General features: G+C 38.1%; 2 protein-coding genes, 1 non-coding gene and 1 pseudogene across 3 annotated transcripts; 3 read left to right on the plus strand and 1 right to left on the minus strand.

Annotated features, from left to right (window-relative positions):
• Positions 1–620: 620 nt before the first annotated feature.
• On the plus strand, positions 621–7,023 carry LOC121762100 (rab GTPase-activating protein 1-like). The gene is made up of 18 exons (XM_042157868.1): positions 621–780; positions 989–1,165; positions 1,804–1,873; positions 1,992–2,531; positions 2,620–2,772; positions 2,900–3,013; positions 3,138–3,196; positions 3,377–3,495; positions 3,597–3,689; positions 3,809–3,892; positions 4,030–4,430; positions 4,849–4,910; positions 5,313–5,382; positions 5,570–5,650; positions 5,754–5,855; positions 6,059–6,183; positions 6,355–6,457; positions 6,710–7,023. Exons 2-18 carry the CDS (start codon positions 1,095–1,097, stop codon positions 6,800–6,802), a joined length of 2,340 nt encoding a protein of 779 aa, XP_042013802.1. The 5' UTR covers positions 621–780; positions 989–1,094; the 3' UTR covers positions 6,803–7,023.
• Positions 7,024–7,653: 630 nt separating this feature from the next.
• LOC121762945 (protein TONNEAU 1a-like) lies at positions 7,654–10,617 on the minus strand. The gene is made up of 8 exons (XM_042158973.1): positions 10,374–10,617; positions 9,354–9,486; positions 9,152–9,240; positions 8,937–9,059; positions 8,523–8,656; positions 8,406–8,431; positions 8,168–8,324; positions 7,654–8,081 (listed from the first exon to the last, which is right to left on the minus strand). The coding sequence occupies exons 1-8, from the start codon at positions 10,458–10,460 to the stop codon at positions 8,039–8,041; spliced, it is 792 nt and encodes a 263-aa protein (XP_042014907.1). The 5' UTR covers positions 10,461–10,617; the 3' UTR covers positions 7,654–8,038.
• A 1,242-nt stretch (positions 10,618–11,859) lies between these two features.
• Positions 11,860–17,878, plus strand: LOC121760961 (annotated as a pseudogene).
• On the plus strand, positions 16,198–16,269 carry TRNAD-GUC. The gene has a single exon. It is a non-coding gene; the product is annotated as a tRNA-Asp (tRNA).
• Positions 17,879–17,907: the final 29 nt, after the last annotated feature.

Consider the following 17,907-nt stretch of genomic DNA (forward strand, 5'->3'; position numbering starts at 1 on the left):
GTCACTGTGCAGTGTAATGTTCTTATGACGTGGCAGTACAGTGGGAAGCTCTTATGATATGGTACGAGGTGTTTTTGGAAAGTTCGCGGGGATGTCCGCCGGGACATCCGCACCACTGCGGATGGCCCTAGCATCGCAGGCCAGGTGGAGAAGGAGATTAGGCAATCATGCTTCCGTTTTAACTTTTATTATTTGCATTTTGGCGCTTAATTATTAGGAAATTGATGAATGACTGCTTTTAACCAAAATTTAAATATGGTAACAATGATCAAATTTCAAAATTACATATTTTTTGTAATAATAATGTGATTTAGGATATAGTTGAAATTCTCGATTATGTATATTAATTTGCAAATTCCAAATTACACATAGATTGTATGTCATAAATATAACTCCATTCAAACTTAGAGGAAATTCAATGTTTCGACTCATTTTATTTCTCAAAAGTTAAATAAACTATAAACAAACCATGCTTATTTTAAAACAAACCATTCAATGGAGTAAAATAGTCTAGCCTAAATTGAAATGACATTAATAATTTTGGATAGTATAAAATTAATAAACGAAATTTAAACCAAATACCATTTCAAGCAAAATGGAGTAGACTATATATCCAAGAACATAACCACTTATATTTTCACAGTTCGAAGCAATGAACAAATTGCCCAAATTCAGATCTCTGACTCCATTTCTGCCTGCAAATTCACTCTTCCTCCTCTGCTAATCCCGCGAAAGTCGTGCTAAAGCAATCGGCAATCGCCATTTTTTACTCATGCGACGGTAATCTCGCGCCTTTCCATGTGATGATTATGGGCCCCACGAACCCATCATGCCATTATTAATTTCCGCGATTTTTCACACCGCACACACACACACACTAATTCCCCCTACTCCATAGCTAGCTAGATATACTATGTTAGAGTTTGAGAGCCTTGGACTCACTTTCAAATTTGTTTTGACTGTTTTAATTTGGTTTACTCTGCTGCAGCAATTATTGATTGCATAGATCGAGCTCGTCAAAATAGGGAGACCCATTTGTTTTTGACGATAAAAGCAACGATCTCTGCGGTTGAAATAGGTTTTGTTTTTTTCCGATGAAGGCCAAAGGGGCGGCGGCGGCGGCGGCGGCGGCGGTGCTGAATCCTGTTTCTCTTGAGCATAAGAGGTATTGTGTTTTTTTAAGCATGTAGCTCATTTTATGATTTTTTTTTGTTTTATGTTTTTTGCAAAGCTGTGTTGTTTTGTTTTGTTCAGTTGCTTTAGTGTCAATCTCTAGTTCACATTTTTCTGCAGCATTTTTTAATTTTTTTTATTGTTTTGTTGCTTTGATTCTGCCGACAATTAGATGTACATGGGATTTGGGTGTTTTCTTGAATGATTGCTTTTTTTTCAAGGAGGGCTGAATCTGCCCACATTTTCTTAGCAATAAATCCTGATGCTTTTAACCAGATTTAGGGCCTTTACTGAGATTAAAAAGCAACCATAGTAATATTAATATCTGCTTAGTTGCAAATTTGAATGCAGGAAAGGAAAAATGGAGTCTTGTTTTGGGGTTGTATATGAACTGAGCATGTGGAGAAGTAATGGTTGCTGATTCAAAACTGTTGAATATTTGTCATTTGGATTAGATTCTTTCTTTATTGTATATCCAAGAAAGAATTTATATGCTGTGTGGGAGATACTCCCCAAGTCTGTTTGTTCGAAACATAATTTATGTTGAAGGGCGATGGAGGCCAGATATCTGGATAAATCTTGATAACTTTTTGTTGTTCAGTGTTTGATTTTGGAAAATTGCATATACAGGGATGCTTATGGGTTTGCAGTGAGACCTCAGCACTTGCAAAGATATCGGGAATATGCTAATATATACAAGGTTTGGTTTTCCTATCTTCGTTGTTAAATCATTGGTTTGTAGCTTAAATTCATCCTTTTGTGTTATCTTTGAAGCATACCAATCGGAGTTGGCATTAATTCATATATTTTTTATTTAGGAAGAAGAGGAGGAGAGGTCGGATAGGTGGAAGGACTTTTTGGAAAGGCAATCAGGGTCTGGTCAGTTGCCTGTAAATAAATCGACCGACATAGACGCTGATGATAGTCAAAATAATGTGGATGATTCTGATGGCAACCAGACTAAGCCAAATATTTTGAATGAGGCAAATTCGGAAGTGCAATCTGAAAAGGATGGAAAAGTTCATAGAGTACAAACATGGACCGAGATTAGATCATCTCTATGTGCCATAGAGGACTTCATGAGCTCTCGTGTGAAAAAGAAAGTGAGTTTCAATAAAAGCCAGTCTGATCTTGCTGCAAAGAAGCCACTTCATTCCATTGATGAGACTATGCCTGGAAAAGGAGCACCTGAAGAAGACTCTGAGGAAGAATTCTATGATGTGGAGAGATCAGGATCAGAATCAGATTCGGCTCCAGAGATTCCCGGTCATACCTCTCATTCAGAAACTCCACCTCCTTGGAAGGAAGAGCTTGAATGTCTCGTTCAAGGGGGCGTTCCGATGGCTTTAAGGGGAGAGGTAACAAAAAGCTGACATTTTTAATTTTTGATCTTTTGATTTGTACATTTTAAAATCTTTAATAATTTGTTTTCACTCAAAATTACAGCTGTGGCAAGCCTTTGTTGGTGTAAGAGCACGGCGGGTGGAGAATTACTATCAAAATCTGCTTGCTTCGGGCAGTCGACTAAAGGACAAAATTCACGACTCAAATCTAGAGAATGTAGTAATATCTGAAAAATGGAGAGGCCAGATTGAAAAGGTCATTCATTTTTCTTGAGTTCTGATGGCAGTCATTCATTTTTCTTGAGTTCTGATGGCAGTTTACTTCTATAGGCCTATATTCCTTAAATTAAATTCCATCTAGTAATCCAACTTTATGCACGCAGGATTTACCTCGAACTTTTCCTGGTCACCCTGCTCTAGACGAGGATGGTAGAAATGCTTTAAGGCGTTTACTCACAGCATATGCCCGCCATAATCCCTCTGTTGGTTACTGCCAGGTACACCTATTATAAAGAGTTCTTTTTTATGCCATTTACATGACAACTAATAATGCCAAAGTACATGCAAACGCGCAGCTCAATCATATTTTAACCTTATTGCATTGATATCTGTTGTATGCAGGCAATGAATTTTTTCGCGGGCTTGTTATTGCTTTTAATGTCGGAGGAAAATGCCTTTTGGTGGGTTGAAATCCTGTTACAGTTCTGTTGTATTTCAAACCCTTGTGGAATGCTATGTTTTGACTATGCAAATTATTGTATTATGTAATTAAATTTGGCCGCACAAAAACGTATTTGTTCCTGCTAACAATGCATAGGATATCAGATTGTTTGAGAAACCGAATAAATTGCTTATTCCAGGGCCTTAGTGGGACTTCTAGATGATTATTTTGACGGCTATTACTCTGAAGAAATGGTAGAATCTCAGGTTGATCAGCTTGTTCTTGAGGAGTTGGTCCGTGAAAAGTTCCCGAAATTGGGTTGGTTTCTTTGACAACGTTTCTAATACACGACCTTTCCTAACAAGACTTCTAGTGGCCGTCAATTTCTCTTCTTGTTATTAACTTTGTATTTAACACAGTAAACCATCTGGATTACCTGGGAGTGCAGGTGGCGTGGGTGACTGCCCCGTGGTTCCTCACAATATATATGAATATGCTTCCATGGGAAAGTGGTGAGAATCTTGACAAAACTTTCCCAATGTTCAAAGCAATGTGCTATAACTCTAGTTCTAGCCATTTGTTTATTCAGATTCTAACTCGATAAAACTGATTAACTCAATCTGCTTCTCAGTTCTTAGAGTCTGGGATGTGATCCTCTTCCAAGGAAACCGTGTAATGCTATTCCGCACAGCACTTGCGTTGATGGAGCTATATGGTACTGGCCAGCAATGTCATTTTTAATATATATCCGATACGAACATAATATCTGCCCTTTGAATCTCATATGTAATAGTACATCAAGATGCTGTGCTTTTGGGCTTATGAACCAAACTTATCTTTAGCTTTCTGCAGGACCTGCATTAGTTACAACAAAGGATGCCGGAGACGCAGTCACGCTTCTTCAGTCACTAGCTGGCTCCACTTTCGACAGCAGTCAACTTGTCTTGACAGCTTGCTCGGGTTACCAAAACGTTATTGAGGAAAGACTACAAGAACTAAGAGATAAGCATCGTCCAACCGTTATAGCTGCGTTGGAAGAAAGGTCGAAGGGCATGAGAGTTTGGAGGGATTCTCAGTGTCTGTCGTCAAAGTTGTATAGTTTCAAGCAGGACGCGGGTTCAATCATAAGAACTGATAAACCCGAAGGACCGAACGGTGATGTGTCGCACTTGGATGGTTCACCTGCTGACCGGGATGAGCTTTTCGTGAACGGTGATGTGGAGATGGATCCTGCTAAAGATCTTCAGGAGCAGGTAGCTATATTTTGTTCGCCTATCTTTCCATAAGTTTCTTTAACGCATTTTAGTATTTCTTTAGGTGTTTCTCACTTTAGTTGTATTTTTAGCTTATGATCGATAAAACCACAATTTCAGGAACATTTTATACTTGCTTTGTTCAATAGGGATCTGTCCTAATTAAATCCTAATCATGCTTACTAAACCCTTATTGAGGATAATAAATCCTAATTGTAGACTGTAGACATGATGAACCTGATTGGGGATCTCGAACACGCTGAAATAAAGCTTAGTTTCTTTACCTCCTTTTGATTTTTTGTTGTTTTATTAGTTCCAACATTTTGAAAGTTATGAAGTCGTTTTTACGAGCTTAGAGACAAGTGTATACTGTATGCCATATCAAACAGCTCGTGTAACTTTCTATGAAATTGTTCAGGTAGTATGGCTCAAGGTCGAGCAGTGCAAGTTGATTGAGGAAAAACGGTCAGCTGAACTCAGGTGCACCCTACTCTGTAGCTTTTAAAGTCCCAATCCCTTGTCGATACAGAAACTTTGCTTTAGACCAGCCCCCTCTATGACCGTGCACATTCTTCCAACCTAGGCAGCTCACCTTTAATTTTCAGGGGCTACAATGTCTTTGAATATTGAGACCGGACTACACTTCTCTTCTCGGATATTTGTCTTTTCTGAACTGCGTTCGTGTGTTTTGTATCTCGACCACATCTTTTCATTTAATTAAAGAACGTGTGTGTGTTTAACTATAGATTCGTGCCAATGTATGTCAGCCGTGATTAAGTTTGATTAAAGCATAATTTCTTAAAATATGGGATTTCTTAGTTCACTAAAAGAGATAAAAACGTGCACACGCTATTTTCTCATGTTTCCCTTTTCTATATACAGAGCAGAAGAGCTCGAAATAGCACTGATGGAGATGGTTAAGCAGGATAATCGTCGACAATTGAGTGCTAAGGTACTACGAAGCTTGATGTGCTATGCTGTTAACTTGAAAGAATAAATATATAATTATATATGTATGTGTGTGTGCGTGTGCGCCAATTTTCCCACTTAAAAAACCTTTCTTTAAGCCAACATCTTATTCTTGAAATTTTCTTAAACAACTCAACCTATTTGGCTGAGTATCTGTGTTGGGGTTTTAGGTTGAAAAGATGCAGCGAGAGTTGTCTGAGCTGCGGAGCGCCCTAGTTGAAAAGCACGAACAAGAGAACGCCATGCTTCAGGTAAGACATATCGATATATTTAGCATAATTTCCCACAGCACTTGATAGGTATGGTTTCTTCTCCACAGGAATTGATGTATCCATTTCTGTTTTCTGTTCACAGATTTTAATGAGGGTCGAACAAGCGCAGAAGGTGACAGAAGATGCTCGAATATATGCTGAGCAAGACGCAGCTGCCCAGAGATACGCAGCTCAAGTGCTTGAGGTTAGTGATAAGTCAGATTTGCAGCATGCCGATTTTCTTCTCATCCATGACAACATGCCACATGTGTCAAACGCGCATATAACTCACAATATTTTATTTTTTTCACATCACTGTAATAATTTGTGTTGTTTTTTTCTCTAATTTAACTCTAATTTTCTTGTTCTATCGAGTTTCTGCTGTACTAATGCAATGAGTACGTGCAGGCGAAGTGCGAACAGGCGGCTCTCGCCTTGGCCGAGATGGAAAAGAGGGCAGTTATGGCAGAGTCCATGCTGGAAGCTACTTTGCAGTACCAGTCTGGGCAAACCAAAGCGATGTCTTCCCCTCGGTAACGAAAATTTTCTTGCAACGTATTTGATCATATTTTTCTTGCCAATCTCTCTCTAGTCTGGTATGTTTGCATTCTTGGCGTCTAATACTTTTGCCTGTCCCCCCTTTCGTGGTGGCCTACCATTAATTCCCGAGCCTAATCTGCATTCGTTTACATGTTCTGATTAAGATCGACCCAGCAAAGTAATCAAGAACCTTCACAAGATGTGCCGGCAAGAAATATCAGTTTGCTAGCCAGACCATTCGGACTAGGATGGCGAGACAAGAACAAGGTTAGTGGATTCTGATTTGTCTCTTGCGAGAAATCCTAGCAATCCTAAGACGAGAACTTCCTGCTATGGACCCGTGTGCTCGTTGCCTGTAGGCGCAGTCATGTTTGCTTGCATTAATCATATTTGTTCTTGAAATCCCAACTCAAAATTGACATATCTTTGATAAGAAATAGATTAGTATGCTCTGCCAAAACAAATTTGGATGAAGAATGCTTTGTTGGTTTTCTTGAAAGTAAAGGTTGAATGAAACAGGAGAAACTGGTGAGTCTTGAGGAGCAAAACGATGTGAAGCTCCCGAACAAGGAGAAGAGTGTGAGTGACGTGCAGGCGGAGGTCCCGGTATAGGAGACGTGTAGTTGGAAGGCGGAGGAGATGACAGAGTGTTGTGGCTCGAAAAGAAATGGAACCAAATTCCCCTCTTTGGCTGTGTAGTTATGTTGTGCTATTTGAGTATATGTTCTTTTAAGTAAAGAGAATGAGGAAATATTTTTGAAGTTTTTGTCTGTTATTTCATTGATAATATTGATTTCAGTGAGAGAGAAGTATAAGTAGCATTTGATGTGCAATTTAGCATGTTCTTATTTAGGCTACATTAGCATTATTTGTTTACTTTTTATTCATTTATTTAACTCAAATACTTCAAGTTAGTGTTGAAATTATTAAATTACATAACTATTAAAATATGATCTGTTCATTTTTTATAATTTTAAATGAATAAATAACATTGAGCTTTGATTTTACGTAATTTACAAAGTAATGATGTCAATAATAATTTTTGACGTATTAGAATCAACTACGTGGGTGTTCGGTTGGCAAGATTAAATCTCATGATTAAATATGTATCACGTTTGGTTCATACGATTGAACCCTTCAACTTAATCCTAGATGGATAGTCTCATGATAATTAGTCATATAGCCTCTCCCCTCCAACTAAAATAATCCCACAACTTAATCCAGATGCATAGTCTCATGATATTAGTCATGGCAACCGAACACCAAACAATGTTTATATGAACTAAACGAGAGTAGTGTTTGGACGGTAAATTAAATTTCATGACATAACACATCTTATCTTAATTGATAAAAACACCACTTCCAATCAATAAGTCGAAAGTCTGAGTCACCTAGTGCTTATGTGGGGTGTGCGTTTTGCAACTCAAAAAATAGATATATCAAATTGTATAAAACAAATTATCTAACCACACCACAACATATCTTCCGTTGATCGAATTCTATAGTCGCATACACAAACATGAAACAACTCTTAAAGAAACAGAGGTAGTATCTTCAGCAGTGCAAACAACCAAATATAATCTAGACTTTCAAAATAATGTTAAGTTGTCAAATCTTTACAACCCTATAGGCTATCCGTTTTCGGGCTAGGGTATGATACAACGGGAGAATGGCGAAAAGTAGAGATGAACCAAGATAAAGGCGTGAACAGGAACGAGGAGAATACATGAGAAGCCTTAGCTTAATTGTTCGAATGTGAAATGCATAGGGGCAGATTTGACCTTACATGAACCAGTGGCGTTGCAAGGCTGAAATGAACGTGGATCAACGAATCCACACAAACTACGTCTATCCAGTGCTATTGTCTTCGGACATATCATCTCCTCCACGCCTGCAATTCAGTAAATAGTCTTAAAAAGCAGCAATTTGTAAAAACAAAATGTAAACTGAATTCTTTTCACTTCTAACGAAACGAACCTCCAAGATGAGGTCCCACGACGAGCATTTCTCTCCAATTGCAGATTCTCTAACGCAGCAGAAGCACGGATGACATCTTCAGAATGTCCATCATTTTCATACCTCCGATTGTATTCATCTCTTCGGTAGCCTGACGCAGACGATCCAGCTCTTCGATCTGAAATGTAGACTGATTAGATAGGAGGAAAACAGCTACAATTGGCATTGTCAAACCAACATTAAATTATTTACTATTTACCAGATGATTGTGAAGCAGCACTATGCCTGCAAGGAGCCATTTTACAAAAAATTACAGACCAGCAACAAAAAAATCGAAGATAAAAGGAAGAAAGTGGAATTGAAACTGATCATTAACCTTCCTAGTTGAGGTATACCCACAGCAACTGCTGGTGGTGAAGGTCTCCTAGCGTTGCGTGCTTCCAAGTTTGATAGAGATTCAGAATCTGAAGCGGTCGATCTCCTATTCGCACCTCTTCCTTGAGACAGATTCTACATGGAGATGCACTAAACAATAGCTAATTCATTCCAAGGAGAGAAGGAAAGCAAAAGAAACAGATATCCATAAACTCGCGGTGGAGCAAATCCAACCAGGTCACTTGGTTCGTATTTTGAGTATCATATTTGGCCTACACATTTTCAGTACCCGAGAAGCCATAGATTTGAATACCAGTTTAATCCTATTTGACACATGCTGCCAAAACCGGCATAGCACATTTTCTGGATGCATAAACTGTGTGTATTCGTTTAACTCTAAATTCAACCACCCTACCTCGAACTTCAAGAAGCCCTCAAGAACGTCCAAAAGCAAAGGCCCACTATCTCCATGCCGGTTCAAGTCGTAGCCATTCTTGCTGCTGAAATCTTTTAGCTCGGATTTCCAGGAATCTTTTGGCTGAAATCAAAATCAAAAGGCCAACAAACTGCAATCGTAAACGAATAAACCCCACGGTGAAGTATCAGGTAACAAAAGTAACGAGAAAATACCATATTACTCTCTGGCAAGTAAACTTTTAACGTGTGGTTTAACTGAGACCAATCGAGATATTCACATATCAAAGCAGTTAGAAGCCTCCCTGAAAATGAAAACATATTACATGGAAGTTATTATCCTATAGATTTGTAAACCACGAGAATCCACAGATCAATCGTGAAGAAAGAAAAATCCAACAGTCACAACAAAAACTACCTGAAGGAGAGTTATGCAGCTGCTTAGCACGATCATTGCAGCTACCCAATAGTGCAGGAGGCAATCCATCTTCTTTCTCAATTACTTTATCTTCCTCTTCGATCGCTTCAAACACACTAGCTCTAAGCTCAGCCTACAAGAAAACTATTTCAGCATACCTTATCGAGCCATACATAAAGACGAATCCCTTCATATTAGGCATGGGCACACACACACGCACACATATATAGGCACATATTTACTTGTTAGGCCGAGTGAAAACATATTAGGCACGAGCACAACACACACACAGGTGCGTATATACTTGTTCGGTAGATTGAAAACATATTAGCCCGAGAAAACATGTTATACAAGAGCACACACACCCATACAAGCATAGGTTCGTATTTCCTTCTTAGGTAGACTCGAGAAAACATATCAGGCACAAGCACACACACACATAGACACGTATTTACTTATTAGGCAGATCGATAACTCCAAAAATTCTTCTGATAAATATCATTACAATTCATCAAACTCCAACCCATCAACGTTGAATCATAACATACTAAATCCAAGAACCTTTACATAAACAAGCTAGCTACGAAACACCTATCCAGCATTGTAAACATAGGCTTATTCTCTCACAACCAAATTCACACAGCAACCGATTGTCCATCAATGGAAGTCGAAAGCTACGACAAAGTAACATTTCTACAACAAGCTGATAAAAAGTCTCAATTGCAATTACCACAAAAACTACTAAAGAAAGCCATATCTTCAGTTCTCCAATCAGCTCAAATCTGGAGCTAACCAACAACAAATCCCAATTAAACACAGATTAATCTAAAAAACACTCTTAACTCATCTTATCTACAAACTGCAAATCGAAAATCACGCGATCCCATTAGCCCATTCACGCAACAATTGAACACAGACACAAACAAACAAATCAATTGAAAAAAGCACCCAAACACATCACGATTGAGAAACATTATCGCAGCAAATGGGAATACAATCAACGAGGGCATCGATGCTAACACGGATCTTGGCGAGAACGCCCTTCTTCTCCAATGTACGAGTAACCAGGGTTTTTAAATCCATCATTTCTCTCGTATAATCGTCCATTCTAAAATTTTCAAATTTTCCCCAAAATTTTCAAGAATTTATTCCTCAGCTACCGAAAAATTTCAGGGACCTATATAGATTCTTGAATGTTGTCGGAAATTTAATGACGCTAGATTTTTGAAATTGCTTTAGTTGGAATTTCGTATAACCTTCAATAGCGTTGTCGAGAATTATTCACTCAAACCAATTATAGAAATTTTAAAAGTTGTTTTCCTATGTATAAATCGCGTCTCAGGTGTGCGACTTCAGAAGCCAAAAAGAAAATTATTGACTTCGTCACTACTTATATCATTTTTCATGTGTTTCAGCATATAATTTTATATTTGTAGTAATATTTATAAAACCCATTTACTCCATATGATAGCTCTTGATTGAATAAACTATATATCACATGAATGATTTTATGAACATGCGTATCATGCATTGTTCCTCAACAAGTTATAATGTGTGATTTTGTATTTTATTTTATGAAATCATTCTAATGTTTAAAAGAATATATAATGCACTATATTTATGACTTTATAAAATGCTATAGTTGAGTGGTTAGGTTGTCATAGATAAAGTTTGCAAACTGTAATTGGTTTGGGTTGAATATAAAGAGAAAACTTGATTAGATGTCAATTAGGGTAGGACAATTGAGTGGTTGGTATTCCTTTCGTCCTATTATAATTACGGTATTCGTTTTAAGGACAAGATTTAAGGAAAAAAGTGTTTACCAAGTTAAGAAGAGAATTTTTATAAAAAATTAATATTAAAAAGAAATAATAAAGCCAAATAGATTAAAAATGTTATTTTTTATTAAAAAAATAATTCAATTATTATAGAATAATAATAAAAAAAAGAATACGATCTAACTACATTCAAACAGAAAAAATATTGCTTTCATATTAAAAATACTTAATTTATTTTTGTCATTTTAATATGTGAAATAAATTAATCACTCTTTCATTTCATTACTACTCCCTCCGTCTATGATTTATAGAACCATTTATTTTATTCCATTTTTAGTATACGGATCACACATCCCACCAACTTTTGACACCCACAATTCAATATAAAACTAATATTTTAAATGGTTTCACATTGCACTCACTTTTTTCCTTTACTTTTCTTCTTTTCAGAATGTATCAAGTCAAAATGACTCTTTAAATAGTGGACGGAGGGAGTACTTTTTTTTCTTCAAAATATGATATTTTTCCCCCCTAATCATTAGGTACATTTTTTGAATATGAGGGTATATAGTCTATAGTGGTACAAGGGATTAACTACTTCATTCCAATTTTTGTCTTCATTTCCAAATTCTTGTCTCCCTCCAAATATTTAAACCTTAACAACCTCTCATCATCAAATTCTCTTCTCCCATTTCCTCCTTCAACCACTTCCCGTCACTCTCATCACAATGGCTCCAATCGACCCCCACTCCTACACCCAGTGGCGGATCTAGGCGGGGTCGGGCGGGGTCGGCCGACCCCACTGCCAGCCGTGGAGAATCGACGGGAGACGCCCTCCATCGCCCGCCGACCCCATAGTCTCCGCACCTTCGACCCCATCCTCAACACCCATCCGACGACGGCCTGCTTCTTGCTGTGAACTGGAGTTTAATTTCCTATTAATTTTCTATTAGTTGGGCTTTATAAACTGGATCATCTTATTTTATTACTGATTAAGTTATAGCCTAACCCATTTTTCACCTTGTATTTTAACAGAAATTCCAACATTAATTCAAGGTTTCATAATAATTGAAGTTGAACAAAAACGGTGTATAAGTTTCAAGTTTCAACACTAATATTGATAACCTTTAACTCACTTTTCTATAATGAGACTATTATTATTTTCATTCTTTTCACTTTGGGGGTTTCGGTTTGCTAGATTGCATTCGGGATTAAATTTAGTGTGTTTGGTTCAAGAGATTCAATCTCATAACTCAATTCTGGATGAATAATCATGGAATAATTAGTTTTAGCTAACCCCATATGACTAAAATAATCTCACAACTCGATCCTATATTATATCTTAGTAGTATTTTATCTTGGAAACCAAACACCACCGTTGTGGACTAATCAATAATTATTATAATCCGTATTCCATATTTTGTTCTCTTATTCATAATTTTTTCTCTAATTTAATTACTTTTGCTTTTGATTATTTATTTTATTATACTCCCTCCGTCTCCTAAAAATAGAAACTTTTGAAACGACATGATAGTCTTAATGCAAAATTGATAAAGTAAGAAAAGATAAAAAGAAAAGTGTGTTAAAAATTATAAAAAGTTATATTTTTAGGGGATGTAGGAAGTAGTAATATTTATCCTATAGACCACATTAATAAGTTATATATGAAAAGATTGAATATATCTCGACTATTAGTAATTTTGTTAAATCTATTCAAACTATCGCGAATAATTTTTAATGAAATAATTTCAAGTAATTTTGTTGGAGTCAACTTTCGTGTACAATATAACATAGTTTTATTTAAAATTTAATATTTTTATTAATAAAATAATATTTAAATATATATTACTGTCTTGTTTGATCCGACCCCACGAATATGAATTCCTGGATCCGCCATTGCCTACACCGACTCCACCCACCCCCTCACCACCCACATCTCCCTCTCCTTCGACTTCGACTTCCCCTCCTCCACCATCTCCTCCTCCACCCTCCTCTCCCTCTCCTCCCCCCACTCCGGCCCCCTCTCCATCTCCGCCGCCATCGACCCCCTCCACCTCCTCCCCGATCCCCTTCTCCCTCTCCCCTTCCCCGGACCCCATCCTCGGCCAATCCCTCACACTCACCCTCTCCAACCAATCCCGCCTCCTCCTCCTCCTCCTCTCCAAAACGGCGTCGTCCGCCTCCGCCCTGCAGTGGCTCCCGCCGCCGCAGACGCTCAACAAGTCCCACCCCTTCGTCTTCACCCAGTGCCAGGCCGTCCATGCGCGCTCCATCTTCCCCTGCCTGGAGGGTCAGGTTCGCCGCGAGGGTCAACGTCCGGCGCGGCCTCTCCGCGGTCATGGCGGCGCGGTGGGAGCCGGCCGCCGGAGAGTGCGGCGACGCGCTGTGGTGCGCAGAGGGGAGGGAGGTGGAGGAGTTCGTGATGGAGCAGCCCGTGCCGCCCTATTTGTTCGCGTTTGCGGTTGGGGAGCTCGGGTTTCGGGAGGTTGGTCCGAGGACGAAGGTATGATAGAAACAGGGACGGGCCAGAAAATTATAGCAGAAGGGGCAAAAATATAAACATTCAAATTTTTCTTTAGAGAAGCTCTAAATTTTGTTTGTCGGCGGCTATAAATCCTTGGTTTTTTTTCTACATGTTCTATTCTCTAAGGAAAAGGAAAATATTTTATCCATCTTGGATTCTGAGTGCATTTTATCTTATTAGATGGGGCAATTATACTTTTTTATTATAATATATGGAGGGGCAATTTAGTGCTAGTTAATAAATTAATATAATTTGCTATATAAATTTACATGTACATGGAAAATTGAGGTGGGGCATTTGCCCATTCTCATTATGAATTGGATTCATCCCTGGATAGAAATCCAGTTCCACTTTAATATCAATTGATGATAAAAAGACTGACACATGAGGGTTATATGGTTTCAGTTTTACTATCTTTTTGCCATTTTTATCCGTCCCATGAAATATTTTGAAACTTTTTCACAATTAAACACTTTTCAACTAATTTTTATCTTTTTCTGTATTATTTTATAAAATTTACATTAAAACTCGTGACGCCCCAAACCCTATTTCTAGCGGACAAAAAGCATATTTATTTTTGTTTCATTAGAAACCCTTCTAGGTCAACATGATTAATTGGCTTGCGTAAAAAAACATGATTAATTGGCTGGCGTAAAAAAAAACATGATTAATTGGTACTCTCTCCGTCCCAGTCCCACTGAAGATGATCCACTTTTCTTTTTGGTTTATCCCAACCAAGTTGACTCATTACTAGATCTACTTAAATCCTCTTTCGTACTTTAATCTCCACTCCACACATAAAAAATAAAGTTATATAAATTCTCATGTCTCCCAAGGAAGTGGTCTTCTTCCTTGGGACGGAAAGAGTACATGATTAATTGGTCTTTTTTTGTGATGGGTTGAGCCAATCCACTATTGAACTAACATAAATTTAAAGGCTAATATACTATTGGGTCAATGACAAACTCATTGTTTAGGATGTTTAGATGGGTGATTAACACATGTTGTTGAATCTTTTGAGGTATAAAGTATATGTTTCACCCACTTTTTAGCTATTTTTAGAGTTAACGAGTTTGTCGGAGTTTTGATGCAAGAACAGGTCTAAAACGGGCAAAACGGAGCGAACGGGCTGATCACAGGAATTTTGCCCGACCGGGCGATTTTCATATAAAAAAATGCCCGGTCGGACAACCGAAGACAACAGAAATTTCGCCCGACCGGGCGTTTTTCATCCAACGAAACGCCCGGCCGGGCGTTTGAAGGCTTCGTCGTGATTTACCCAGAACGCCCGGCCGGGCATGTTTCCACTTACAAATCGCCCGGCCGGGCGATAGCTGCTGTTGCCCACTTTTGCCTATTTCTCACTCCAGATATAAAAGGGTTCTCACTCATTTCCAAACCCTAACTCCCACACTACGAATCTGAGCAAGAAAACAAAGTTTTGAGAGGATTGAAGTCAAGGAGCTTCCCATTTTCAAGAGATTGAAGGAAGGAGACTCCCCACCATCAATTCCACCATAGGGAGTTCTAGTTATCATTTCTATTATGTTTAGCTTTGTTTTCCTTGTTTTTGCTTTTATTTTAGCTTTGACTATGAGTAGCTAAGCTTTTAGTAGGGATTTGGTGAAGTTTGAATGGGTTGTATGGATTGAATCTATGGTTGAATGCATATCTATCTCTTTTGTTGGTTTTGTTGAGCCTTGGTCCTTTAATATCTAATTGCTTAGCTACCAATTAGATAAATCTTGTGCTTAATTGATGTTATTGAGAAATACATGATTAGGATAGATGTGTAATCAACAACTCCGTGCATTACATGTAGTCGAGAGATGCATAAGCTAGAGAGAGGGCTTGGGTCCGTTGTGCTTTGGAGTCAATCTCGAATTGTATGGACGAGACTCCTACACTAGAGATTGACCCACGTGTTAGATGCACCCGAGAGGGGGTCTAACCGATTATCCCGACTTTCCTAACCACATTTGAGGCACAATAGATCAGCATGACCCGTAGATGAAATCCTTGATCTATTCTAACGGATCCATTTCCCTATACTTTCCCAATTTGTGTGAAAACCTATCTTTATTTGTTTGTTTTTCTTAGTTAATTGTCTTACTAACTTAATTGTTCTTTGATCTTAGTTAAGAAAACCAAAAACCCCTTTTATTATTCTAGATAGTGTTCAAAGTTACATCATAGTACTCAAACCGGCTTTTAGTCTTCGTGGATCGATAATTTAGCTTGCCACGTGCTACTTAACTCGTACACTTGCGGATGACGCTTTTGAATGCTAAATTAGCACGAATCAAGTTTTTGGCGCCGTTGCCGGGGACTTATAGTGTTTTTTTTGTGATGGGTTGAGCCACAACATCCAAGCTACTCGTGTAAAAGTAGATATAAGTTAAATCCCACAACATCCAAGCTACTCGTGCCATCTAATTTTATTCAGTTATATGAGAATGAGCAATTGGTATTTCTGTTAAAAAAAAAAAGGGTTCAAATTCGGCATCATCCTATTTATAAAGGTCGGTCACACTACCACTAAGTCGTTGTAGTATAGAGGTAAGTATTCCCGCCTGTCACGCGGGTGACCCGGGTTCGATCCCCGGCAACGGCGTCACATTTTTTGAATAGGTTTATTTGACGTTTTTTCTCCTTAACAAGCTCAAATTGTACCGTTGCTGAGTAATATGCCTATTGAACTATCTTAATTATAAATGTATTACCCTGCTAATCTTACACCATTGAAACCACGCGAATTAATATTGTATGTATGAAATCTTAACTACAACTTTTAAAATTGGTCTTTTTGAATGCTACTTAACCGATTAATTGGTCTTTTTTTGTGATGGGTTGAGCCAATCCACTATTGAACTAACATAAATTTAAAGGCCAATATACTATTGGGTCAATCAATTTATTTTTGATCAAGATACTTATTGTTGAGACTTATAGTGTTTTTTTCCTCTCTCTGCTATGTGTGGGATATCTTTATATATGTTTTGTTTTATTTGCCAACAAGATGTACTCGGAGGCTGTCCCCACAGTGTTGGATGCCGCGGCTAGGGTTCCTATGTTTTCTCTATCAGTTTGATCATTCTTGTGGCATGTTTGCATCACTTCGGGTTTATGATTGAGCCTGTGTTTGCAGGGTTTCACAACCTATGCTGAGCGGCGAATAGTTGAGGTTGTGCAAGGAAAGGAAAGGGCCATACTCAACATTGGAATTGGTTGGAGAGAACTTATTAAGCAAATGGAGAGGTTGAAGAACCAAATGGAGTTCACAAAATTGAAAACCAACCAACAAGGGATGGATCCGGACGATATATCTTCTCGTGTACCCTACGAGAAGGGTTTCCAGTTTTTGTGGCGCATTGAGCGACAGGTAAACGCGTATTATGTCTGATTCGTAAAGTATGAAAGAGAATAAAGTAATCTGGACTAGATGAGTTGTTTTTTTACTAAAAAGGAAAATGACTCGACTGTAGTGAGACAGAAATATCTTCTTTGAGTTTTTGTGTTGTTTGTTACTTATGAACAGATTGGGAGGCCTGCATTTGATGAGTTTCTTCTAAAGTATATTGCCAAGTTCAAGTTCCAGTCTATCGACACCGACATGTTTCTCGACTTCTTGAAAGCAAATATTCCTGGGATTGAAGATCAAATTGATCTAGAAGTACGGAGGGACGGGGAGAAGATGTTTGCAAGGAGGATTTTCTCCGAGGCTTGCGCGGGCTATCACCCGATAGCTAAGGGTGTTGTTGAGGCCATATTTGCCCAGAATTTGTAAGTTTGCCTCTGTGTTTATATGCAGCTGAAGAATGTTCTTCTATTCTGGGATTTGATATGTCTGGAAACTGCCATTTCTGCAAATTGGTGTGTAATGTAATACTAATTTAATGTTCAAATTGTTGTATGTTTGTGAAAAATCATTGTCTTACTCTTATGTGTAGGGTGTTTGGACCATTATTTCCAACGGATTGGAAGTAACTAAGGACCTAATGAAACATTTAAAAATGGAATTTAACACCAATTTACATATATTACAAGTTAATTTAAGGGCTACTGGTTGCTAATTTTACAAATAATGATCAGTATCCGGATTTTCTCGTGAATTAAAACTTTGTCATAACATGAACTTTGATGGTATTTGAGATTTCCGTGGTTGACGCTTCAGGGAAATCGATTCATACGTAGCTCGTCGCATGATTTAGGAGGACTAATCGGACGGGAAAAACAACGTTGGCATTTTGAA

Source organism: Salvia splendens, chromosome 13, assembly GCF_004379255.2.
Source record: "Salvia splendens isolate huo1 chromosome 13, SspV2, whole genome shotgun sequence".
Taxonomy (NCBI): Eukaryota; Viridiplantae; Streptophyta; class Magnoliopsida; order Lamiales; family Lamiaceae; genus Salvia; species Salvia splendens.